Raw genomic sequence first — 27,920 nt, forward strand, 5'->3', positions numbered from 1 at the left:
TGAGCATCACAAGACCCAAGCCACCAACCTCAGAACATATGACCATGAATCAGGGTGCCGCAAGACCGACTTCACAAACCTTGTATTTTCTGCTGACATTCCAAATCCTCTCCGTTTCCAAACCTTGTAGTTTCTGCGGACTTTCCAAACCCTCCCCCTTATCAGAAGATGTAATTGTGATTACAGAATAAAGGATGGACAATGCTGTAGTTTTCAAAACAATCTTTATTTTGTTTGAAGGTCTAATACAATGTTTTAAAGCAACTTAAAACGAGACACAGAGCTTTATCAAAGCTATAGCTCAAAGTTTCAGAGGCACAACTTTATTAAATTGCCTTGTAAAGGCAAATTACTACTAACCATCCTTTCCTCCCCCAAACAAAAGACCAAAGTATTAATGGTGTTTAACAAAGTTAATTTTCTTTAATGTTGAATAAACATTAAAACAGAATTTCTGTTTGAAATAGGAATAAAAAAAAAAATAGCAGCACATTGGGCAGCTAATGCAGTCGTACGGTGACATGTAATAATGGATTTATTTGACGGAGCAAGTCATAAGAGTGACGCATTCAGCTGTTGAGGATATAACAATTTGGCATGTTTCGCATCTGCCAGGAAACGAGAAAAAAAAAAACACTCATTTCCAAAGAGAACCTGAACACCACACAAAGAGATGTGACCAACACAATATACCATGAGTATATACCATGAGTACCCAGGCCTACAGCCAAATGCCCAGATATTCAATGAAAGATGTTAAGTCTAGCTCACTGTGTAATACAGGCTACACCTAAAATCGAAGTGCCTTTATATGAGATATACAGATTAATGTAAAGGTTTTAGGCATGAGTTGGAACTGTGGATATCTGTGGTAAGGTAATATATATATATATATATATATATATATATATATATATATATATATATAAAAAAAAAATCAATCCACACAACATATCCAAGCCATCTCTGGAAACAGGTGAAAGCTAATAAATAGCGGTCTCCTTTTTCAAGAGATAACTTACCCAAAGCAAAAGAAATTTGCAGCAGTGTGGGAAAAGTTTTCAGAATATACTTTTCTTTACACAAAGGCTGAATGGACAGTTTATTTATCGATTCACCTGGATACAATAAATTCATGTCATAAGGTAAAAGATGCCTGATGTCACAGAAAATTCATCAAATCCAATTAAAGAAACAGGCTACATTCTCCAAAGCACCAGCTTCACAAATAGAAAGCCTAGTGCTAGCACCATGTATGCCAATCGGTACATTTATAGGTCAAGAAAACATTCGATTTTTGCCAATTTTTTATACCGTTACAAAAACATACAGGAAGCCAACTCTTAGGGGAATCAGCAATGTGAAGTAACCCATAGCACCAGATCAAAAATTCACTTTCACTGGTCTCTTATAAAAAAACAAAAAAAAACCCTGAAGTCTGATTGGTTGCTTTGACTTCCCACACATCATTGCTCTTTGCATATAAGTCTTGCATTTAGCTTGCCATCTGTCATGGTACAATTTTAGATATCTTATGTTCCAACCCAATCAACCTGGTTTCTTTGTCTAGCTTATGTTTTAGGTACATAGCTTTAAGAGTTATTTACAATAAGAAAAATACAAATCGGTGAGCTTTGGCACTCCAGAAATTGCTTAAAACGTGATCAAATACTTGCTGAGCACCATGGGGCACGTAAGCCCAGCTTATGGCTAGATTAAAGGCGACTCATGCATATTCACAATGACTTCATAGATTTAAAGGACTACCAAACGTAAAACCACGAGTTGCTTTATATAAAAGATTTCTTTTTACATTCATACATAAATTACATAGTTAAAAAAATCCTGCCTGTAAAACCAATGAAAGTCACTGAATTCAGCCTCTTCTAGGCAGTAGTTAGTTGATATCAGACAGCAGTCATTTCTAAACAATGATAGGTAAAGATTTGACATTCTGTAATTCTCTACATTTTGGCTGCCTTGTTTCTGAATCTCATCACAGTGTTCCAACTTGTATTTACTTTTAGTAGCCCTTTAAACCAATTGATTTCCCTACTCTTAGCAAACACAATATACACGTCATTAAAAAAAAAGTATTTACGGAAACGATTGAGTATAGTGTTGTGCTTCAGAAATCGCCATGGTGTACCTTATATAATAGGATGAACAGTGCATTTCATAAACTTGGATCTTCCTTAATAAAAAAAAAAGCTTCAGCTATTTATGTATTATTACCAGTATGAGCGATTAAAATAAACTTTACCAAAAAGGGGAAAAAAATATGGCTTAAAATCGGGAAAATAAAATCAAGTATGCTTTTCCCGGAGTCTTACGGAAATCTGCATATGAAAAATAATTGTCCTAAAACCTTAAATTATCAAAATGTCTATAATAATCAAAGTACCAAACATTTTCCCTTATCACTGTCATACAATGATACAAGGGTTACTATTCACGCATACAATAATCAGGCCGTAGGATTCCAGCGCTTAACATTTCTGAACAAATGAGAAAGTATTAGATGTTTATAAAGTTTAACATGATGGCATTAACACGCAACTGATTTACAGAGTGCGGAAGCAAAAAATAAGTTTGTTACAAGAGCAGGAATAAAAAAAATCTGAAAATGCACAGACCCCAGAGTAAAAAAAGTTTGGTTTTTAGAATACGCCATGTAGTTCGTATAAATACGTTGGCGTCCAGGACTTGAAATCTGCAAGCTATTTGTAAATCCTGGAGCGTCAACAATGCACAATAACTGAAAATCGTTGTGGGGTACTAATCACCCCGGTCTAATGTGTAAAGCAATGTACAGTGGCTAAGGTACGGTAGTCAAATAGCCAAAATAAAAATGTATATTGTGTCAGTAAATACAAGGCAGGCAGTTGCAAATACTATAGAATACAAAACCCGAGCAGAATGTACCACTGCTTGAAACAGCCACCAAAAAAGAACAAAGGTTGAAAAAAAAAAAAAAGTTGACCTGTGTCACAGCAGGGTTCAAAGTGCCAATACGGTAAAACAATATGGTACAGCCAATGACAACTTTGTATCCTACAGTATGTCACACTTATCTGGAAGCCATTCCATTAAAATCTTTGGAAACCAAAAATTGGAGGTCAGAAATTCTGATTCAGAAAAAAAACAATTTTTATTCAGGGCTTTGAATAAGCAATTGTTTCCAAATTGCCTCCCTTTTCTTTTCTTTTTTCTTCTTCCAAACTCGTTTTAAAGTTTCTTGTAAAACCATTGCAGTGACATGATCCTATGGCAGGGTTAGCATGCTACAACATTGAAATGATGGGTCTATCTTTCAGAAAAAAAACGGGAAACAGGCAGAAAGTTTTTTGTGCGTGCTTTCCACCCACTTAGAAGCGGTAAGGTCCCAGGACGAGAATGTCCCAAGCACATTACCAAAAAATATAAAGTACCATAATTCAAACCATTATACAACACTGTCAAACTCTGATTCTTTGTTTATATATTTATATATCTTTTTTTTTCTTCTTTATTAAGAAAGCAGCTTTGAAGCTCATTAGGCACTGCCCAACAATGCATTAAATCAAATATTTTAAGGGAACTCTCAATTTTCTTCTTCTTTAATCTTGGGCTTAAGCCAAGTTCTCTGTACATTGTATGGTAAAATAGCTCTTGTTTAAAGTTCCTCGATTCTCTTTAATTTCACCATTCTCCTCTTTCCTACAACATACTGCACAATTCTTAAACACAAAAATAGACAACGAAAACTATAACAAAAAAAGGTAACATTTCACGGATAGAACGGTATGTTATTGGTACGTATAAAACAACAAAAATAACAGCTTAAAGGAAAAAAAATGGATGTTGCATAGCATTAAGGATTCAGCAGTCAGCAAAATAAAAAGTTGACAGTTTGGTATTGGTAGGTTCCATTTTGATAGCTAGTCCCCAGTTGCTATGTACATATATATATTTATATATATACTATTTATAGTCTTATTCCATTTCTTTTTGTCACCATCCGTGTTAAATAAGTTTGTCTCAAGACTTAAAGTCTTATTAAAACACTTCCTGGCACTTTGCTGCATATACTCATTTGTGGCTGAATTGTGAACCAGTGTCCTTATGCAGATTTCTCTTGTAGAAACTTCTGAAAGTGCCATTCTGCTACATATGTTTTTGTTTAGGAAAATTAAACAATCTGCAAGGCTGTGTGGGTAGATCAGCTGAGCGCTAGGCCACAAAGTCCTCCAAAGGCTGCAATGGAACGTTTTGTGTTCCCCAACCCTCCCACCCCACCCCGCTCCCCCAAAAAACAGTACTTTTAACAAAAAGACACCTTGGCTTCTTGGATCTGCGGTGACCAACATTCAAGCTGGTAAAGCTTCAAAAGAATGTAAACAAGCACCATGGTGAAGGCCTCGAGGAACCTGCAGGCCTGGGAGATAGGCTTGTAATACCATATCTTTCTGTTGCTGTGCTTCTTGGGTTCTTTCAAAGCAAGCACAATAGCTTAGAAACATACATTCACAGCTTAACACTCATCTCCTGCTTCCATGGCGAAAGAAAGCTCTTTTCTCATCTGAAGGTAGCTTTGATACTGCAGCTCAATCTTGTGAAGTAGGCGGACGAGGGAGCTTTAGGATTGGATTTTATCCCTTTGCCGAAAACCGGCATCAGCTTAGTCGATGGAGAGTTTGTTAGGTGTTCATCGCCTTTGCTGGGCATATACTGGATATGCTAGTGTGACGTTCAGAGAGTCATTGTGCTGTACAAGTGATGTATGTTGGTAATGTAGCACCAGTTCTTTTAAAGAGTTATATAAGTTGTATGGTTCCGCAAATCCATAGCCAGTAAGGGTCTTGTTTATGACACAGTGCTTGACCTCCCCATCGGCCCTGCAGGGGGAAAAAGAAAAAAAAATGCATAAACAACTCATTTACTATAGCAAGACACAAGATAACAAAACCTATTCTTTGGGTACCAACCCTACATCCCTCAAGACAGTAAATACTGAATCTGCTTCAAATGTATTGAAAGCCCAACTCCAGCCATATTGGTTTTGTTTGCTTTGTACAGAGCTGGCAGGAGTTAAGATTTTTATAGTTGTGTGTCCCTGATGATATTTTCCTTTCTGTCCTCCAGTTGAGTCAAATGATTTCTGTACTCGCTGTCCCAGTGCCCCACTATCATTTCCCAATCTGGGCTCTCCAATGATACATTAAAGTATGGTAACATGAATAAATATACGTACACCACGGAGCAGGCGTAGCACCCTTGTTTGCTGCTCTCCCGTACGAGGAATGTACCGTCACGCTTTCCGCGTAAGAGATTCTCTGCTTGACTTCTGTTAATGTTTCCTACGTTCCATGTTCTTTCATCGTGGTGGGGTAGGTCCTCATCTTCCACCATGGAGTATTGACTAGAATGGAGAAAATAAAAAGAAAATGAATCTGATGAAGCAGCACAAAGTATCTTTTCTTTAAATCTAGTATCTATGCTTGAGGCCCTAAGACAACATTGTATATATCATTGGCTCTTGGGCCAGAAGTTAAGGAACTCAGTAGGTTGGTTATACAGCTTAGGGATTGTGATTATGACTTTATTCTTCTGACAAAGCAAATTCAATTGCATTGTTTGAAGTTAAATCTGGAAGGTATGTAGTAGTGTATACTTGTAAATTGCCAGATCCGACCTTAGGATGCTTTTGTAAGAAATGCTAACACTGTTCTGATTTTTAATCTCTTTGCTGCAGTTCGGCAAATGAGAGTTCCTATTCTACAGTTACCCATCAAATAAAGTGGTCAGAATTCCGATAACCTTAGAGTCTAAAAAAAGCTGAATTTGACATTTATGCAGCCATACTACAGCCAAGAATGTCAAATATGTCACCAGATCACCCCACAAAAAGTTACCCTAGATGACTCAGTAACACTTACTCTTCTGTGTTTTCGCTGCCCAGCCACTCGTTTAGTTTCTTCAGTCGAACACCTTTTTGTGTCAGCCACCTGAAAAAAGAAGAACGAAGTTGGGTGAGCTTACGTCACTTTCACAGGAGGAATACAACATGTTAAAAGAAGAGAAATGTAGGAAGATCCTTACATTAAGTACTGATCTCTGGTCTTCCTCAACTGTATGAGATCTGGCTTAATGCTATTCATACGTTTGTCAATTTCACGGTATTCTGCGGCCTGCTTCTTCAGGTCTTCTTCAAGTCTGCGTTTACTGTCAACAATTTCACTGATTCTTGACTTTAATTTCTCGTAATTGTGCAAGATCCTAGGGTGGGAAAAAGAAAGTGGTTACGGTGTATGTCTAGATAAAATAATAATAAAAGAATAAGAACAATGTATCTATAACACCGGCCAGAATACCAGTGTGCACCTAACTTCCTGTTGGGATAACAGTGCCTATGCTGCATGGAAGCCCTTAAGCAACATTGACCCAGCCCAAGTTCCACTCTGCTGAACTGCAAACTCCACCTGGATCCACTTTCTGCTATTCTATGTTCTTTTCCATATTCTTTCCTTATTCTGCTTCTGATTCCCAGGAAACAGCTAGAGAAGGCTCTAGAGAGTGATGTAGTTCTGGGGGCAAGCCTACATCGATAGGCACCAAGCTTCAAGCAGCTGATCCTGCAAGAATTTTACAATGCAGGGAATGGCAAACTGAAATTGATATATGTTGTTTTTCACTGGAGAAACAAGTGAACAGATGTTCTAGAAGGGGCTTATGAGGTTTTTGGATAAAACAGTCAAGCCTTTTGAAACCTTTTTTAAGTTCTCATACTTGACAATTGCATTGTGCTCCCTATTAAGCCAATAAAAACAGAGTCTTTCAAAAGGGCCACATTACTCCACAGATTAGCAAACACTTGTCTCGGTTGTAAGCCCTTTTCCCTTTTAAGCGAGAACATAGCGTTCTGCATCTTTAGAAGGACTCGTATTATTAGAAGGAAACAAATCTTTTTTACATGAATGTCCATCTATTGGAGGTGCAGAAATCTTTGTGTACTGGTGGTCTAGCATCCATGGTGCTTGTTCTTGAACTTCAACAATATGAAGTTCATTCTCCTTTCAGAAGCAATTACAAAGTACATTACTAAGTTGGGTTCATTTGCAAATCAAAGTCCCGGCATTTGCATCTTTCAACATCCTTTACAAGAACAAAACTCAAAGATTCAGCCTTTATGGCCAAAGAAAAATGAACAACAGTGACCTGCATACCTCTGAATTTCCTTCTCGTTCCCCTCGCGGCGGAATTTGTCTATGTACTCCTTGCTGTACTTCTCTTGCGTTTGACATTGTTCTTCAAATATTTTAATGGTTTCATTAAATGCTTCGATGGCTGTTCTTTTCATTTGAATTTCCTGCAGGGATCAAAGAAAACTTTATGTTATATCTGGCACAAAGAGCCAAGGCCTCACCAAAGAATCATGGGAGTTTAAAATCTTATAAAACGGTTTATTTCCCATATCTAGGTATTAGAGTGTCTTTGATGTATGTCAGTTTTCATATCCCTTGCTACCATGTAGTTACTAAAGTTACCTTCCCGGTGGGTACTAATAATTGCGATGTTCTATTTTACCTGAGATGTCCTGGTGTAGTCCTCATACAGTCTATCATATTCCTGATTTTTCTCTTGGAATTGCAGATTGTATTCATGCAACTTCTTCCCGACCGCCTCTATACTGTCTTCTTTTACTACTTGATCCTTGAAGAAAAGAAAAAGGTGGTCATTAAATAGTTCCAGGCAGGGACATTTTGAAGACTGTATAATCATGCACAACATCAGCAAAGTCCAGGGAAGCTTCACCTACCTGTTGTAGTCTTGAGACCGGATACAGAAGCTTGACGTCCAGTTTTGGATTATACTGGGCCAAAGACTCATTTCGGTAGTGGGTAATAAGTTCAACCACCGAGTTAAACGTAAATGGTTCAGAAAAGCCATACTTCCCGTCTCGGTGGAAGATTTTAATGAGTTTGTTATTTCCCCCTTTCCTAAAAATAAAAAATGCACAGGGTTAAAGTCATGTAAGGAGTAACACAGATGAGTAACTTGGGTTGGCTGATGAAGAGAACACCTGCAAATCGCGCCGTCTCACCTTAGTGTAAGCGTGTAGTCGCCATGCATTTTTGTAGATGCATCTCGTACCAAGAAGGTACCATCAGTGGTATCACGTAGCTTCTCATTAACCTCCTCCCTGGAGAAAACAAAATAGCAATCTTTAGATCATACTCTGCATATGCTTATGGAGTACAAGTCCCTATAAACAATTGCAAATTTCACAATACTGCACAGAGCTATATGGAAGTCAAGACAACACAAAAAAAAACCTCCCACAAACACATGGCTAGACGTGCTGCAACATGATATCACATTTTCCCGTCTAATATGCTCCATTCAAACAACTATTTTTGACTATTCATTTGATCTCAAGGTATTTGGAGCTGCAGTCAAGTAGTCTGACACTTGAATCATAAGTGGGTGTTGTGTGGAATCTGGAGTGCAGGAACAGTTGCTAGATACAAATCATAAAAATAACACTACTTGTAGGTAAATTGGGCGTTTGTCCAAACTAAAGGATCCAGAAGTGTGCACAAGGGTTAAATGTATGTACTGCTTGTAGCCCTGGTGCAAATACATTAAAAAAAAAAAAAAGAACACTAGGCATGGACGGCTATTGTCTGCGAGGAAGACTGACAGCAACAATTGGAGCTCTCTGCAAACATCAGGAAGGACATACCTTGAAATATCGCCCCAGTACCATTCAGCATCTTGTAGGGACATGTTGTGGTTTGTACCGTTGTTTATTACAGGACTGGGTTTGGGAGGTTTTGGTGGCAGTGCTGAAAGAGAATACAGAAAAAAATCAATTTTATTAATATTCAAAGTCACAAAATATCTGCAAAATCTAGAATGTACTAAGTAATTTTACATTTCTCAGAACAAAAACCTCTGCACACCAATTAGCAAATCACCTATACAATGCACTATGTTGCTAGGCAGAGCCAGCCTTCATTGACTTGCAAAAGAGGTGACGAAATGCAGCCTGAAGAAAAAAGTACTTTGAAGACTAAATAAATGAATGCATGTGCTTCGGCTCCGACAACGCCACCACGTCAAACTGGTAAAAGCATCAATCTGTGACCCAAATATGTCTGATGCTAATCTCTGCATAAAAAAATACGACCTTTTAATCTGCCTTGATATAACATGGGCTGCTTCTCTGCTAGCGAAGCAACAATGAAAGACAATATACAATGCAATTAACCCATAAGAGAACCAACACGTTGATCCAATCCAGTGCCAAATCACAGGGAACAAAAGACGGTCACTGACAGCAATGTATGATGAGCAGGAACAAAAGAGCCACACTGTACATGAATAGAAAATGTAAAATATACATACATATTATATAAATAAGGAGCTAAAGCTTTGTAGATAAAAAGTACTGTAAAAGCAAATCTAATTTCTGCACGCACTGCCTAAATCTCATTTGTTCCAGGAGCAGAAAAGCTTTCATTGTTACCTGGTGCATCCATCTCAATATAGAAAATCAGATCAGCCTCGTAATGTATGTCTAACTTGTCATAATCCGGGCAGCCTTCATCCACACGCCACATAGTGTTGCACATAGTCCAGATAAGTATTACAGCCCCGCAGCTCCTTTGAAATGCAGTCCTGGAATTAATTTTAAAACCTTTAAGGGGCTGCACAAAAACCTATTACATCATCCGAGCCGTCCAATCGAATGTACTACAAGAAGTCTCTGTCCGTTTCCACACTAACCTTAGGTTCACGCAATGTGATTTGCATTGGACGGGACCATAAAATGCTTGTAATAAAAAAAGACTTTTCACCCAGGCTGCTTGCATGGGACAGAAGGGCATACACAATGCGATTCCTTTATTTGGAGTGTGCAGAATGGTACATTCCACTGTTGGCAGCCTGCTAAGCTGATGGGCTGCACAACGTACCACTGACAAGCTCCTCTTGTGTGAAGGCACAGCGACATGCAGCAACAACCATATCGCTAATATGATGTCATGCAGATAGCCAGACCAAGACATTCCTCATACAAACACAAGGATTTTTAATATCTCCCTCTGCCATGTTCAAGCATCAAGTCCAAGTTGTGTCACTTCCTGAACGGGCAATGACTAACATGTCAAACAAAGGTTGAAAAATTCCCACGCCAACTCTATATGGAAAGCATGGTTACCTTGGCCATATCTCTGTTTCGCCAAACTTGGTCAAGAAGCCAAAGCACCAGAGATAAAGTCAATTTGCAGCAGATGCTAAACTTCGTGGGTGGCATTTAATCATTTTGTACCACCTTGACCCAAGCCGTTCTAATTCCCTGGGTAGTTTAGGCCTTCTCTGCATACACACAACACAATGAAGTCATAGAAACACAAGGGCTGAAACCCCAATCTGCACAATCAACTTATAAGATTTGCTTTGCAGTTTGCTTGCAAACACAGATCCATCTACCCCAGGACAAATGAAATATTCTAAGCTACCTTTGTCCTTGCTTGCAACGTGTCATATATCAAACCATTGCACTCTATGTGCACAATCACACGGACCTGTATTTTGAACCTTTAGCATTGAAATAGAAGCAAAAAAAGACATTTACAGTTTTTTGCAGGAAACAAAGACACATGAGATGTGAATCTGCCTGCAGCACAATGGGAGCGCTCAGCACATGACAAAGCAGAGCGTGCACACCAGACCTGTCTAGCTGGCTGTGAGAGCGGCATGGACACATTTCCAGCCTCTCCATACAATACAATCTCAATGCAGCTCAGAAAGGATTAACTCTTACAGCCCATTTAACTCTTGGAGCGCAGTATTAACAAGCCTGCATTAAACATGCGTTTTTCACAGGAATTTGCTGGCTCCTAGTCCATTTTCCTTTTCTTTATTGTGCAGAATTCCCATTACCATAGTTTTTTTATTATTATTATTTCTTTTATTAATACGCAGCCTTTTTTACAACACCAAACATCAAATACGACTTTAGCAAGAACAAAGAAACCAGAACAAACCCAACACTGTCACCAACTATCCAAAAGCGACAGACCGGTCTAAGGATATTCCATAATGATAGAACAAAGGAAGCTAAATAAAACCACTTACTGAGAATATCGTGCATTGTTGTCCCGCTTGAGTATTAATCCAATAGGATCAGGTAGAGAATTTAAAGTGCTATATTTCCAGGAAAGTGCTATAAAGTCCAATATTCTCCGGTGCTGAACAGAGAGTTAAACGTAAATCCCATCCAGGTGATATTGTCCTCCGCCGTTACTTTGCAGGGAAATCAGTGGCTGGAGGTAGTGCAGTGGAATCTAGTCCTTCATATCCAGTTAATGATTAAAAAGTGAAGGCGATTTCAGTACAGTACTCAGAGGAGGGGAGGGAACAGGGAGGGGGTGAGAGACTCCGGCTTTGCACGTCTCTCCCAGATAAAGATCTCAGTTTCATGATTAACTCGAGCAGGTTGAAATATTTGCTGAGCTATGGATTTTGGTTGGGGGTGGGGAGAGAAGAGGCTGTCAATCACAGTGAAAGCTGTCATCGGCTAACAAGTGGCTGATGTGGGGAGCACGCTGGTGCTGGTTTTAGCTCGGTAACGGAGATTGCCATTGTGTGGGGACTTAAAATAAACTCTGTTACCGGCTGCAGAAAAGAGGTGGGCAACCGAGCTCTTGTCAGGAAGTGGCTCACTTTACTAGCAAACAATAGCATAGGAACTGGCGTGCAAAAGAAGGCAAGAAATAGACCGACGTGTCTGTACACAGCCCCCTTCTTTCTGCTACCACATAACAGGTACACGGCGGTGGCTTATAACCTCTGCACGCAGCATGTTCCAGGCGCCCCGTGACTAATCGCTTTACTGCCAGAGAACAGATGTGCATTATTCTGCACGTACTCCGACGTGACACAGCGGGCAATCTGCTGCACACCGCTCTGACACAATGCTGCTCCCTATCATTCACAGCCACACGTACAATGAACAGGCTGATCGCTACACACTGATGTAGATCTGGGTAAAAGGAGTAACGTCTAATGAGATCAAAGGTCTGGATATCGGTTCAGTGATCCAAACCTCATGCACTGTATAAAAATGTCAGGCTGCGGTGTGTAAAATTACTTCAATCCTGGATTGCAAGCTCTTCTGGGCAGGGTCCTCTCCTGCTGCTGTGTCATTGTCTTTTATCTGTTTTTTGCAACCCCTATTTAATGTACAGCACTGCATAACATGTTGCTGCTATATAAATCCTACACAGAAGGAGGGCTCCCTGACCCAAAAAGCTTACAATCTAGGAGGTGGAGGATGTAACACACAATAGGAGGGGGATATGGATTGGTGGGTAAGCAAGTGTGAGGAGCAGAAAGTAGGAGCAAGCCGGACGAGTAAGACCATTCCAGAGCGTTCAGCTAGCATAGGCAGATCTTCTATTTTAATAGAAGAACCCTAATAATTCAAAAAGAGACAAAAAATAAACAGAAAGTAAAAAAAGAAGAAAAAGCCTGATTTCAATCTGTGTGATCATCTCAGCCATGAGAAAACCACAAAAAGTCCCTTTTGTTTTTTTTCCCGTAATAGAAAATGAAAGAGAAGGGTCGATTGCCCAGTTTTTGCATCATCTGACTTTTTTCCGCTCATTATCACAATCGTTTCCAAACTTTGACAACTGAAAAGTGCCCAGGTGCATTCTGTACATTAAAATGAAAGTGGAGGTTTGGCCCATAATAAACAGGTTCATGTTATATCTTAAAACAATGCTTTATATAGCTGCAACATGTAATGCGGCTTGGTACAATAAAGGAGGGGGCTGGGTAATTGTGTGCAGCACAAACACTAGACAATAAGTAGCGACCTCCTCCCTGTAAAACGTGTTGGAGTGGGTGCGTCAGATTACAAGGATCCTTCAAATACACAATGGAGACGTCGTGTCCTATCACTCTCACTAATGGCATTTTAAGTGGAGGACATCAATCTATAGTTCCAGAGTCTGCCCCGGACTAGATCTATTGACCTCAGGTCTTAAAATATGATATGGTATAGTCCCTGATGGTCAGTCCCTGTCGGCGGTGAATGATTACATCATCAAATTGTGAATGCTTTGTGCCCGAGCAAGAACCAAGAATCTCAATACTGGAAAACTAATACTAAGCAAGCAATGAACTCAAATAAATAAGAACTCCAATAGTGTTCTCTCCAGCTACTTTTAGCTGGGTGGACCACCTGGCACATTTCAACTACCACCCACTGTTTTTAAATGGTTACTGAAAAAGTAGGTCGCAATACAGGGGCTGACACCCACCTACATCTTCTTCCTACCCAGCTTATACATTTCTGGGGAGAATACTGCCCTATGATCAGTGTTTCTCAATCAGGGTTCTATGGAAGCATGGGGCTTCTTCCAGACGTTGCTAGGGGTTCCTTTAGCAATTTGTGACTCTCAGGCTGCTATGGACAACTACTCTCTGCAAGGTACCTGGGATTTTTCAGCTGCTTTATTGAGCGATCCTGCAAGATATGCTATGTTACAAACCTGCAATTTGCTTCTTCATTTATCTACTTGTTTTTTAGAAGCTACCGCTTTGATTTTTGTAAGAAGTGCAGTTAATATGCACAATGCCTTAAAGCAAATCAGCTGCTGTTTAACGTTTGGATCGCGCAAATGACACACGTGTGCTGGAAGCCAGTCACCGCTGCACGGACAAGAAACAAAAATGGCTAAATGAGGACCTCTAGTGGCACGATGTGTACAGAACAAAGATTCCAAACAGTCCAGGGAAAATTATAACCCTCGTTAAATGCTACTTGATGAAATACATTTCAACTCCTGCTAATTATAGGCAATTACCCAATGTAGATCACATTCCAAAATCTTCTTGCTTGTAAAATACCCAAATCATCCCTGTAGTTGTCACCTGTCTCCCATCATTTTCTCGTGACCCTCAATTCCAAGTCTTAAAAGGGAACTGCAGTTGTTGGATACACATTCTGAACATGCTGACCCCAGACATATAAAGACCAGGACCTATTGACCTTTCTATGACTTCCCTGATCTGTACACTTGTTCTAGGTCAGTAATGCAAAATGCAGAGACCAGAGGGTCGACATAGCCAGCATTTTTCCTAATGGAAATCAGAAATCCTGGCTTTTATAGACTGGTTTCTTTTGAGCTCTCCTATCTGAATATTCCAAATGTGGCAAAGACCATATAAAGGGCTTTTTGGTTCTGATACTATACAGTTTATGCGGAGTCTTGGGAAATAGATCCTGGAAATGATTTTACAATGTATCCAGCTATACATCCCAGGCCAAGCTCTGCAATGTAGTGTAATGGATGAGATTGCAGAGAAACCAATAGTTCTTCCAGTGAGTCTTGTCATTGTCATACTTATAAGTGCAGATACAGGACCAGAATCAAGACTGCAATTTATGTTTGATCGTTCCAAGAACACCACAAGCCTACACAAGAAAATGATAAAATTTTACAATTCACATGCTATAGGGGTGGTGCTTGCTCTTTGCAGGTATAAAATGTTATTTCAGGGAGGGAGCAGACAAGGACACACGTATGGATAACTTGCACTGCGGTACACACTGTCTCTGGACACCGGTATAAAATATGTACAGACGCTTCTTGGTTTACAGCTCAATCAGAGATGTAAATGATATGCACCAAGAATATATAATTGCATCTGCTGACTAGAGCCCTAGGTATGAAGGCACAACAGATCTTGTGTTATCAGTAAAAACATAAACAGACACACCCCACCACGAGCTATGCAATGACCCAAAATCAACGCTACATGGTGGGGGATCAGCTGCTCAGCTATTAACCAAGCATATATTATAAATAGACAAGGAATCAGAGAGATGAAATGTCATACACAACAATGATTTCGGATAGGTTGCTACCAAAGAAATAGCTGGTACTGCTCGGTATGAACGAACATGTGACCGCCTGTGTAAGCTAGGACTCCGGACACTTGTTGATTGCACATGGCTTTGCTTTCACTCCCTGCAGATCAAGCAGAGGAGCAAGGCAAATAGCACATTTCCATAAAGCAAAAAGAACACATTGCATGCATATATTCTGTATTAATGAAAGAGTCCAGCAAGTCCACAGATGCCTCATATTTCCCCTCCCATTAGTTTAAAATCCCAAGAGGCAAAAGACAAAAGGTATGCTGCAGACATGTCAAACCATACATTGTATCTTTATATATGAGATTTTATATACATTGTTTGGAGGATGATCAGCAGCTCTCTAGGCTTAGTGGTGCCTTAAACAAAGTACATGGCTCCCTCCCAACATGTAGGGGTGTTAGCAGCGTGTGGGGCTAGAAGCACACAACCCTTTGGCTGTACAGCCCTATAATTTTGGAGGTCAAGGAGCAGCATCAATGAAACCATAAATCCTTCTTGTGTGACTAGCAGAGAAAGACACCTGGCTAACCGCAGCATTCCAATGGGTGGGGTGTCAGCAGAACGACATGCTACTCGCATTGTCTGCTAATGCTTTCTAATACCTGGATGTACGCTAATCGCCCATTGGCTCAGGTAAAGTATAGGATCATCCTGACGTGAGGACTTCCTAGTCTACCATCACATTCCAATGCAAAGCAAAGTCACAAGAAACTACAGCCAAAGCTTAGGATGCATGCTAGAAGATTCAACGTTTATGAGCAGCAATGAGAAATATAAATCAAATCATACTAAAACAATACATTATAGAAAAAAAGATTTGTCTTGTATATATTTCAATCGTAAAGTTGGTATCTCATGTCCTAATTTCAGCTACAGGCACTTTGCAAGACCCAGACAGCTACTTAAAACACATTGACTTCCAGTATTCGTTCACATCTGCTTCCTCATTCAAGATATTGCTCAGTCACAAAAGGGAACCGTAAACAATACGCTAAGCTTAGCTTCCCCTGCCGGTATCATATTTCCGATAGGAAGACCATGTAACCCAAGCCATCAATGCTCCGAGTCGTCCACACTTCATATCTATCCAAAACCGGCATACTACTGCTCACATGCACAGCACAATCTGCAGGAATTACTGCTGCAGGACAGGTCCAGGGCCATGAAAATCACAAAACACACAGATGGTTAAGTCATATCCTTATCACCGCCTCCAGCAGACAGAGGTTTTCTGAGAAATGTAAAAATACATTGTAACAAATGGCCAGGGGGGATTTCACTGCAACAATGTCCAAGCTGAAGAAATTTGGTGTACCTGGTGCAGCTTGACGTTCATTCCATTCACTCGCTATGAGAACTTCTAGGATCTGAGAGCTGTACTCTGGACCTTCCGCACTATAGAAAAAGGAATACGACATAGATAAGAAAATTGCTGAAGGTAAAAAAATATGTAACATATGAAATATGTGTAGTGAAATGAACAATACATTTACATTTCCTTAGCTCATGTGATTTAATCTCTTAATTTTCTGTAATATATATATATATATATATATATATACACACACACACACACACATATATATATACATACATATAGATATACAGTGTTCTCCCCAGCCCCTTTTAGCAGGGTGCAGAAACTGGCACATTTCAGTAACCACCCAGTTTTTGGGTGGTTACTGAATAGTCGGGTCACAATACAGGGGCTGACAACCGCCTAAAATGTCTTCCCAATTATGTCTATTTTAAAGTGTAGAAGTACAAATCATACAGCTACATTATTGTACAATTGTAGCAGTAGCAGGGTGAATATACATTTTTATGTATTGTGAGACATATTGTTTCCCCCCTGCTACAAGATCCAGAATGCCCAGGGATGACACAATATGCTGTAGATTGCAGATCCTCAGTGCAAGTGCCCTCCCATGCTTCCCTTTCCCAAAAAACTAAAGGCCGTTGCTCACCTTAGTAGCTGGTTTCTGAACAGAAGTGGGCTAAAGATTTCCGCCAGTAACTTAGCATTGAGCAGGTTCCTATTGGAGCTTTGACAGAGCAGAAAGAAATGTCTCAGCAGGTACTGAAGAGTGAGCCAGTACTGATTAGGAACATTTGCAGACTGGATGATCTTTCTCAGCAGTTGTGCATGGTCGTCCGAGTTCACAAATTCTGCAGACAGAAAATGAATTCATAAATATTCCACTGGGTCAATGGTGTGTCACAATCCTATAAATCCCAAAACGACCAGTAATGCAGACAGAAGCCTAAGCAGAACTTGCTTGTACATAAAAGATTAGGACCATACACCCAGGAGGTGTGATAGTTCCAGCCTTTGCAGGTCAGTGCAGACTGAATACTGAGAATTACTTGTATGTACATGTGTGGTGCAGACCACACAACCCAGGAGGTGTGATTGTTCCAACCCTTGCAGGTCATTGGCTATGGAACAGTACCTCCAGGTCTTGTACTTATTTGAAGGTTATCAGATCAATATCCTGTTTCTGCAGCATGTGACCGAACTTTAGGCTTGTGGGTTAACGCTGTCATGTCCTACACTTGCTCTGTATGGACTTTGTGAAAAGATAAGGCTTTCACAGAACAGCTGCTGCTGATTCCTGCACAGGCTGCTGAACCTGGGAACGCCATGTCCTCCCCAAAGACCGTGCATGTGCCAGCACAGATAAAACAGGTTAACAATTACCTAGCAGAGCACACAGACAGATGGGGCCTTCATATTGTTAAATATTACACATCAAATTCCCCTAAAGAGCAAAAATTAAAGTGCGTGTGAACCTCCACCCTATGCAGACATAAAAGCTTGCTATTAACATACCAAAAGCAGACAAAGCAAAACAAACAGATTATTCAGTCGTTATGTCAGGACAATGGTATATGGAAAAGTTCTAAAAGTGGAGGAACCCACAATAAGCAGATTACATTTAGATTTGACTGAAATAAATGATTACAATGCACATTGCCAGGTCTAAAAGGATCGAAAGCTCAGCAAATATATTTAGGGCAGGGTCTGATTTTTTAAAATTCTTATTCAAATCCTTTTAGTCACATTAAAAATAGTCCTTGATTTGTACTGATTATTATAATTTGTATTGAGTCATTGCCGCTTGCACAACCTTGGTACCCCTTCACATTCTAGATGTCACTGGGCTGTTTAATAGTGCAATGCACAAAGACATAAATGAATGCTTGCAGCAATGGCCGATGTTCTGCACATTGCGGTGTATTTGGTACTGCACGGCTCCATGCATTTGTCTGTTTTGGTGATCTGTGGCACAACAGACAGAAACAAGAGGTACAGCACACAGCAACCATTAACCCCTAGTGAGAACAAGCCCTTACTGAATAAAGCTGGCCGCCACCAATCATCACTTCTTAGAATATGCAGACTGATTTGTCAGGGGCTTGTCCACATAAGTGACAATCTTGAGATATTTAGGTGTGTACAGACACTTCCAAGAACGAGAACGTATCTTTGTTCAGCAACCTGTGCTTTGGATCTGCCATTTCTGAGGTGTGCTGGATGTCTCCATTCCCCACCATGCGTTGGGATCCCAGCAAATGCGTCATTGGCTTGTCCTTGGATGACACAGCAGCTGGCAGGAGAAGCCACGGGGAAACAGACATCCAACACACCAGGAAAGTAAATGAAGATACTGAGGATTCGGCTGGTGGCATTGCAAATTAAGGGGGATCCAATGCACAGAAAGAATGACAAATGCTTGTTTTGAAATCATTAGTTCATTGGGCGAATCACACTAAGCCCCAGTTCAGGGTACAATCGCCAACTTCTACTCAACCAAACACCAATTAGGATTTTATTATTACAGACAAGAACCCTTCCACTCCTTACCTCTTACAGCTGAAAGCATCTCATTATAAGTGCCTGCTGGAATGACTGGGTTTGGGAGATCCAATAAAAACCTCTTCAAAGTGTCGCCCAGAGTAGGCAAGTCAAGGTGCTCGAGATCGGCAGCCGAATCTGTAATATAAAACAAAAACCTCATCAAACTCCAAAATGAAACACTTTGGTCAATGTCCAATCTGCTGGTGAAAACTTTATATCAATATGTTATTGTTAGACAGTATTTATATAGCACCAACATATTACACAGCGCTGTACATTATATAAGGGGTTGCAAATGACAGACGAATACAGACAGTGACACAGGTTGAGGAGAGGACCCTGCCCCGAAGAGCTTACAATCTAGGAGTGTTGCACAAAAAATTCCCCACCAGCCTCACATTCCCCGACTTACTGCATCAATTCCACGAAGACGCCGGTTTTAGTTACAAAACACACAAAAGTAACAGATTATACAACTCAAAAGTTGCTGCAAAATAGCAAGCAAGGTTATAAAAGCTAACTTTAACAAGTCCGTGTTTTGCCTGTAAATATTATGTATATACAAGACACAACACAGATCTTTTTCTGGGTTGAAGAACCAGGCTGGCAACTCCGAAACCAAAAGAAAAAAAAATGCACGATAGTGCTAAAGTAACCCCACCGGTAGAAAAGAGAAAACAAAACAAATAGAAACTTAGAAAAGTAACAAATTAACAGAAAAAAAAGTTTACACAATCCAGACAAAATATAACTTATTTTAGCTGAGTACAATGGGACAATGGGAGAAGGTCTCTGCTGGATATTTTTTGATGCCTCTGGACTCAATAATAAAATAAGAAAAAAAAAAATCAAAAAGAGGTGATATTTAAAATAATATATATATATATATATATATATATATATATATTTATATAAATAAATGCTAAAACCACAAATCCTAAACATGGAAATAAATGTGATCCTAATCTATTTGATCATCGGACTGCATGCTAATCTTCTGTATCACATGATGGTATAGGGAGCCATTTATCACTGGATAGAAGGAATTACTGGAAGGTCTGCAGCGCCCTCTACTGGTAGAAATGTCATCAAACAATCCTAAACATCTCTATTTCCAGGAAGGACAGCAGGGACTATCTAAATTTATTTATCGGGCAAACACCAACACACCAATACACCTGTATTGGTTTTAGCTTGCCCGATATATAAACTTAGAGCGCACACATTGCACTGCATACTTCTAAAAAGCCTCTGCCATGCAAATGCACCCCAATAGCTGTATACACAGCAAGTGAGACCTGCACTGCTGCAAATAATCCCTACACCAAACCTATGAAACCATAACAGATCTGAAACTCATTGCTTTACTGAAAGCAGAACTCTCCTCGCCTAGTTCCCAACTATGCAATGTATGCGTGATCCCCCCACTCTTCTTTCGGGGGTGAGATCTTCACCCACCTAGATTGCCTGCTGAGGTGTGTAGGAGTTCGTTCATCCCGGCATATATGGATTATGTACACTGAGCTGCACTGTATAGAACATTGTGAACAGGCAGACTGGAAACCTTTATTGCAGGATATACAGCATTTATCTGCTGCTATAAAATGCCTGCCTGGTCATAAACTTTCTAGATACAGTTTTACATTAAGTCTCTGATGAGGCTGCAATGTGCATCAATATACAAGAACACCCAGTATTCCGGGGTATGAAAGGGGACTAGTACAGCCCCTCTATCCTCCTCTGTTGTTCCCCCTTTTTCTTTACAGGTAGTCCCCAAGTTGAGGACATTCGACATATGGACGACTCCTAGATACCAGCCGTGCTTGATGGGGGGGTAAGGGGGCGGTTTGCATGACTTGCAGAAGAAGGCTTTTGCTGTTCTGCAAGCTCTTGTAACTCTTTAATGACTAAGACAAGCTCTGCAGTTGTTTCTTTTTGCATATCAAAGCACAGCTTGCTCCAGAAGTTAATGAATGTCTAGGCTCCATAAAGATTTTATTTTTTGCTTTGTGATTAACTCACAGTGCGGATTTTATACAGTAACTGACATCACACTGCCTAATAATATGTTGAGACAAACATCTGTTCCAAATGCATTTATTAAAAAATGTACCTGTTCCGACTTACATGCAAATTCAACTTAAGAACAAACCTACAGTCCCTATCTCATATGTAACCCGGGGACTACCTGTATAGCAAAATGTACTATTTAAGTACCAAATGTGTTACACTTACCTTTCATCCAACCTCCAAAACATTGCATTGGTAAAAAGCATCTTGTGGGTCTGTGTACCTGGGGTCATTTCTTTATTTTTATCCAGATCAGAATTTATGTAGCCACTCTGCATTGCAAGCAGCAGAAGAGCCGGACCAGAGAAATCTATGTCTGCGTGGTGTGCACAGGTTTTCCATTTTCTAATTTAGGAATGCGAGGGCTCAAAAAGTAGCCACAGCATAATTTTTTAAACTATTTTAAACACTACTAAGTAGTACCAGGACCAGGCGAATACAAACACTAAACACATAAAGTAGATTCAAGCATGAGTTGCATGCTTGCTGTGTGATTTGGTAGGAGAACTTACCACATTCAATGATTTGGCGGAGGTCGGGCACGCTGCTGGCACTCTGTGTTCTGTACAACGCTGGGGATTCCAAACCTGAAAGAGAAAACATGTCAAGTCTCTAATGTAAACTATAACATCTTACTACCAAAGAACATTTTGTGCAAAAGTTTCCAACAACAGATTAATAGCCGATTGGGCTTCACCGACTGACCTAAACCACAGGAATGTAAAGCAGTACTGCACTGTCCTAACCTAGGAGTCCCTCCTTGTTTGTTCCTCTTTTCGGTTCAGAATCTTTGCTCAACTTGATGGCTTGCACTGGGATGAATGAACTCCAGTGCATGATTATGCTAAAAGCTTTGTGAGCAGCCAAGGAAGAAAACTTTATTGAAGGAGTCAAAGTATGGGTGTTCTGCAATAATAAGCCTGTCTGCGGATTTGTAAAGTCAATCTAAAAATTCCAGGTTAGCATATTACTCCAGATTTTATGGGAGGATAATAATATTCATGGCATCTTATTTTATTAGAATGTTCCTTTAATAGAGAGCAAAACTATTATTATTTCCTTAGGGATAAGCAGAATGGCAACGTCAATGAGCGGGGTCTATTTATGATGAATTTAAAATGCACTGGGTTACTACCAAAGTGGAAAACAGCCATTCTCAACCGGGGTTCACCAGTTTAAGGGGTTCCTTGAGCTTTGGCTGACCGACCACAAATCTGATGGTGTCTGAAGTTCCGGATTCAAATTCATTTGGAAAAGCCAGTGGAACTAATCCATTTAAAAAAAGTGTGGCTTCCTGATCATCACCATAATTGGTGTCATTCTTCCTACCGATCCGTAATGAACTGATTTTATCAGAAAGTCCCAGTGACCCAAAATTTCAAGTGTACCTCTGGGGTAAAAAGGTTGAGAAAGGTCTAAAATATTAATTAACTGTGAACTGTTAATGCCCCCACTGTCTGTAGGTGTTTTAGCCTCCCCTCAGCCAAAAAATAAAAAAGTTCTGTAATAAGGAACTTTGCAGCACTGGAGGAGTCCTGATAGAAGACTGCTGAGCAAAAAATAAATTGCACACATACCTTTTCTTTCTATAGATTCCACCAGCTTGATGAGGATTGGCGGAGCTGTCTCCGGTGGTGCGAATTGCTCCGTCAAATCAGGCAGTGTGAAAGCTGCGAGAAAGGAAAAAAAGAAAAAAAAGGAAAAGTCATTAGTGCCCAGCTTGAAGCACCAACCTACATAGAATCCACAATGTGCTAGTTAAAGTTTAAACACTGAGCAAACATTTAGTATTTGACATGTCTGAGCAAATGTTGCATTCATTGCTTCTGTCTACAAGGGCGGCTGAACAATTAGCATGGCATAATGCAAAGTGTTATTAAAAAGTAATGTAGATGTGATGCAATCATATAAAAGGTAGAGGGCGCCAAAGACAAACTTATATACCGATGGGGAACGAGCTAGGAAACGGCAAAACTTGCTAATAGGTCAACGTGGAGAAAAGCATGTTGGACCTTGCTTTGGAAATATAGATTTGCTGAAAATTATTTTTTTGACATATATATATATATATATATATATATATATATATATATATATATACACATATAAATAAATCTCAAAGCAAACACTGGTGGTGATCGATGCGGTCATGTCCTATATTACACCCAAGTTTTACTTTTAGATTTCAGAGCCTCATCTTGCACCACTATATCCCGCAATTCGACAGTAAGATTTCCCAGATAGTCGCCTATCTCAAATATTTACTTTAAAAGCAGATCACAAGGGAAGAAAACCGAGCGTCTTTTTTCCTAGTACCAAAGGGAACTGGTTAAATTATTGAAAAGGATGTTTATAGAAGGGCCGATCACTGCTGAGCAGCTGGCATAGACATCTGTTTTCTTATAAACTCCCATTCATTCCATGACTGTAGCAAGACGGCAGCCATGTTTAAGAAGAAATATGTTCCAGCCGTGCCCCGCTTCGGCAGCAGAATTCAAAAACTGCTGATTGTGGAGGAGCGCACCGACGGGATCCAACATAAACATGATTTGAACAGGAAAAGCTCTTACAAGCTTTCAGGCTGAAAAGATGCATTATAACCAGCACACAGCTGTAGCAACAAGAGCCGGAGAAGCTGAAGAGCGGGATTACTCAGTCCGGTACTTGACGGCTAATCTTAAAGTAAATTAACCCCAGAGAATGTCATTTTTCCGAGCAAGTATCGACGTTGTCTTTCCTTTTTAGAATGCTGGTGTGCAAATTTTTACCGTTCCTTAAGCTAATTTATGCACAGTGGGGTCGATTTGGTGTTAATATTTAATACCTAACTATATTTTGGTCAATGCATTCAAGTGACCAGTTATTCACCATTAATTTAACAGACTGTACTCCTTTTGGTAAATGAACCCAAGCACAGGGTGCCATTTTCTTCTTTGGGTACTCTAACTACACGTCTGTAGCAATAGGCCTGAAACCATTGTGCAACTGAAGTCAGTCCAAAACCCCGACCTACACTTCTAGGTAAATGAATCCATGTTCTCAAGCCATCTAATCAGCGTGTCCTCTAACCAGTATTGTCTAAGGGACGCTAAGCCATGGTTGCCTCTATATTCTTATCAAGCACCAGCAGTCTGCACAGCACTTCAGGTAATAAGCAGCTAGACATTTGTCTGCACACACATGGGTACATCCCTGAGAAAAGTAATCCATGATATATCATTTCATACCGAACTTGGAACATTGACATGTAAAGTCACTGAACTTCTGGATGAGCTTGCATAACAGATTTGGCATGAAGCGCCATACTGCCCGATTATAGAAAGTGATGCTGCGGTGACACTTGTCAAATATCAAGCCGTATATGGGGGATTATTATTTAGTTAGCCAGACCAAAGAAGGGGCAAGGAGACCCAAGAACGAAAATGGAGTTATTGGTAATAGCATCCAGTCAAGTTTTACATTTTCTTTTTTATTATTATGCATCCATATTGTGGTAGCTTGTACTAAACTATGGTTTTGATACTTATTTTCCAGGTGTACAAAGAATACATTTCTTGGGAAACACAGTATTCTCCCCCAAATTTTTTTTAAAGCTCTGTTGGAAAAAGCTGAAGGCAGGTGGCAGCCCCTGAATAGTACTGGGTGGAGCACCCAGCTAAAAAAGGCCTGGGGAGGTCACCGTGACAGTATGTTTTTGGAGGTGTGGGGGAACCTGCAGGAAACCCATGTGAACATGGGGGAAAAAATGCAAACTTGGCTAAGATTTAAATCAGGAACAGTGCAGCAGAAGTAAGTGAGCCATCTGTACCACCCCCGAGGTTCCAAATTTAACTGAATAAAAATAAAAATAACCTAAGCGTTCACCAGTACACCAGATCACATAATTAATGCCATTTATAAAGCTTTTTTCCCCTAAAAACTGAACAAAAACTGGTGAGCCTGCTATGAAGGTTATTGCGCAGGAACTTCCTGGTATGGAGTGACATTCCATCCCCAACTCCTAATTGTACTCAAGTGCTGCTCATGCTCTCCCAATACAAATGACAAATGGCTGTGCTGACACATACTGTAGTCATGGTCCATGAGGAAACCTTGCATGTGCCACAGCTGGAGATCGTACAAAGGACAGGAAAAAGCTGCAAAAAATTGGTAGTTCTGAGATGCAAAAAAAAAAAAAAAAATAAAATAAAAAAGAGGGAATGTATTCAATTCTATAATATGTATTGCTTTAAACAACTTAACATTAGGTTAGGTCTGGACCCACTTTAATAACACAGCCATTGGGGAACCATGCACAACTACTACAATACCAATTCAAAAAGCCCCGTTCAGCTTACCGTGACCCAAGAAGGAACGTAACTAAACCTGTGCCAAACCTGGCTGCATTATTAAAAATTCCAAATCGCCAGTTGCTCGAAAAGATATTTCCAAATGACTTGCTTCCTTTGTCCTGTAAACCATTTAATAACTTAGGCATCCAAACGAAACAAAACCAAAGCTCCATAAAGAAAAAGCATTCATTATACTGACAGGAGACAAGAGAACAATTAATCCTCTGCTTACAGGAATTAAACAATAACCCCTCTTAATCCTGTGCAATTTACAGACAGGCAGCTACCTTGGACCATATTGCAAGCGTTTAATCTTTCTGCTCTCATCGGCCGCTCAGACTTGCATATTCAGCAATGAAGTGAAGGGCAAAGTGCAGCCAGGACTTCTCTTCAAAGATGAATTCTATAAAGGACAGCCGGTGCAGACATAAAACATGGTCACATGGCTGCATGGAACATCCACAAGTTTAAAGATTACCAGGGCAAAATTTTTTATTGCTATGTCCTGCCTGAAAAACTATATAGAAGCTTATATTAAATGCATCTATAGCAACGTACTGATATAATCAATGCAAAGCAACAAACGGGCGACGATGTTAAAAGGTGACCATCTGACCGGTTAGCTGTGAGCATATACAGGTATACTAGTACTTGGTACCTCAAAAAAAAGTAATGACACAATACAAAAAAAGTGGTGCATATATGCATTTAAACTTGCTTGACATGCTTTGGAGCACTCTGGCCAAACCAAGGAGCAGCCATTTTGGATTAAAATCCTGTACGTTTTATGATGCTAGATTCTAAACACAATCAATTCTTGTAATATACCCATGGATCACTTGTTACATTACAAATTATTTGAAATAACATTGGGTCCGATTTATTAAAGCTTCTCATGAATGGAGAAGATAGACTTATCATGGGAGAACCTGGGTGACCCAACAAACTTGGAATAGATCTGATCGAGAACTGAAAATATTTGCCAACTTATAGCAAATGATTTTTAAGAACTACATTCCAGGTTTATTGGATCACCCTATTATGATAGTCGATCTTCTCCAGTCTAAAAAGCTTTAAAAAGCTTTAAAAAAGTCCAATATGTCTGTTCAATCCACACAGTTCTGCCCAGTTTAAAAAAAATGACCGCTGCAATCTGCATACTTACAATGCACCACAGCCTTAAAGAGGTGCTTTAATAAATGAGCTCCTTTACATAAAATACAATCATAAACCAGTAAAAAAAAAAAGCAAGTTTTTAAATATTAGGTGCCCATTCACACCAGCAGTGTTGCCCAATGCAATCCCAACATAAGAACAAGGCTACATACCCAATGCCCAACATGCAATGCACCACAGCTAATGCTAATAACTTTAAAAGTTATTTTGTTTTTAGTATCAAGAATACATTTAAATGTGTTCATATTAACAGAACAAAGTATTATAATTCACAAACATCAGAGAATAAAATCTGATAGAAACAAAACCAAAACTAGACACTGATTTGCACTTAGCACATGACCAGAACCTCACGACTGATGAAATATGCCCCCTAAATTACCTACACACCAAGCATTGGGTATGAAGTACAGTCGGGCAATAGATCAGAAATGTAGCACTTGCAACAGAACAACTTTAACGTCTGGCACCCATTACCCCTCCCCACCCCATAAAACCATGGAAGTGCCCAAAAAAAGCTGCATTTCAAAGCCTAAAGTCAGGAGGAGTATGAGCTGTGAAAATAACTCCCTGGGCATCTCGGTGCTAGCTGTAAATGCTAATGCTGGATTCAGGAATGGGACTGTGAATAGTGCCTTTTCATTTGAGGAAAGCAGACAGGAAATTATAATCGCTGAATTGTAAGGAAGGGGGAAGAGAGAAAAAATATGCTGGCAAGTCAAAAGCTCAAAGCCAACGGGGGGAAAAAAAAAAAAATGAGGAGGCCATTAAAAATACAGAAGTCCGCAGCATGAATAACATGTCCGCAATGCAGGAAGAGGAAGCCGGAACTGGTTTGTAACACAGTCTACTTTAAACAGCCCCAGTGTGACGATTTGGAGAAGTTTCCCTGCAAACAGTCCAATATTGAAATTAAGCAGAAGGTTATATACCTGCTAACAAAATTTTAGCTTGCTTGGAATTTTGAAAGACAGCCTGAAGCTTCGGAGCACCAAATCCACCTTTGAGAAACTTTGCCACCTTGTTGATTCCTTTGCTGCAGTCCACGATCAGCTTTTCACTAAGAGCGATCATTTTTCCAAAGCCCGATGGATTTCTTCAACCAAGGACACACAACCAGCACCTGAGCACCATTCAGAGCTCCTCGCTCAGCGCGTTGATCAGTGTGAGCCGTCCAAGCTGCAGCAGGTAGTAGAAGTCTGTCTAGGACATGTCATCCGCCCGGCATTTTCCACTAATTCTATTTTTACATGCATGGAGTGGCAGGGAGCAAATCAGTTGGCCTCGTAGCTCAAGATGCCCTCCAATCCCCTGGCTCTTGTCTCCTGGTAACAGAGACCGGCCCGAACAGAGACAGCGGGGCCGGCGGCATACCTTACATTTAGAGGCCTGCCAACATAGCTTCACAGTGCAAGATGAAACCAGTTCACAGCTGCACCTTTTGGAGGGCTTCTCAGTAGAAAGAGATATTATAAAGCTAATACCTGGCACAGGCAAGTGGAAACTTAAAGCTTCTATATTTGTTTCAGACTCGCATACCTGA

At 40.0% G+C, this 27,920-nt stretch overlaps 1 protein-coding gene across 3 annotated transcripts; it reads right to left on the reverse strand.

Moving 5' to 3' along the window:
* Positions 1-207: 207 nt before the first annotated feature.
* Positions 208-27,911, reverse strand: PIK3R1 (phosphoinositide-3-kinase regulatory subunit 1). 3 transcript variants are annotated; one of them, XM_072416327.1, is made up of 15 exons: positions 27,310-27,911; positions 22,448-22,540; positions 21,383-21,457; positions 18,807-18,935; positions 16,906-17,107; positions 16,254-16,333; positions 8,726-8,828; positions 8,084-8,182; positions 7,799-7,979; positions 7,567-7,692; positions 7,206-7,348; positions 6,082-6,258; positions 5,919-5,987; positions 5,234-5,401; positions 208-4,877 (listed from the first exon to the last, which is right to left on the reverse strand). In XM_072416327.1, exons 1-15 carry the CDS (start codon positions 27,449-27,451, stop codon positions 4,688-4,690), a joined length of 1,977 nt encoding a protein of 658 aa, XP_072272428.1. In that variant the 5' UTR covers positions 27,452-27,911; the 3' UTR covers positions 208-4,687. The 3 variants fall into 3 exon arrangements, with proteins under 3 accessions (XP_072272428.1, XP_072272429.1, XP_072272430.1); XM_072416328.1 differs by lacking the exon at positions 27,310-27,911 and adding an exon at positions 24,938-24,985; XM_072416329.1 differs by lacking the exons at positions 16,254-16,333; positions 16,906-17,107; positions 18,807-18,935; ... (1 more) ...; positions 22,448-22,540; positions 27,310-27,911 and adding an exon at positions 11,125-11,343.
* Positions 27,912-27,920: the final 9 nt, after the last annotated feature.

The sequence above is a fragment of the Pyxicephalus adspersus genome, chromosome 6 (assembly GCF_032062135.1).
Source record: "Pyxicephalus adspersus chromosome 6, UCB_Pads_2.0, whole genome shotgun sequence".
Taxonomy (NCBI): domain Eukaryota; kingdom Metazoa; phylum Chordata; class Amphibia; order Anura; family Pyxicephalidae; genus Pyxicephalus; species Pyxicephalus adspersus.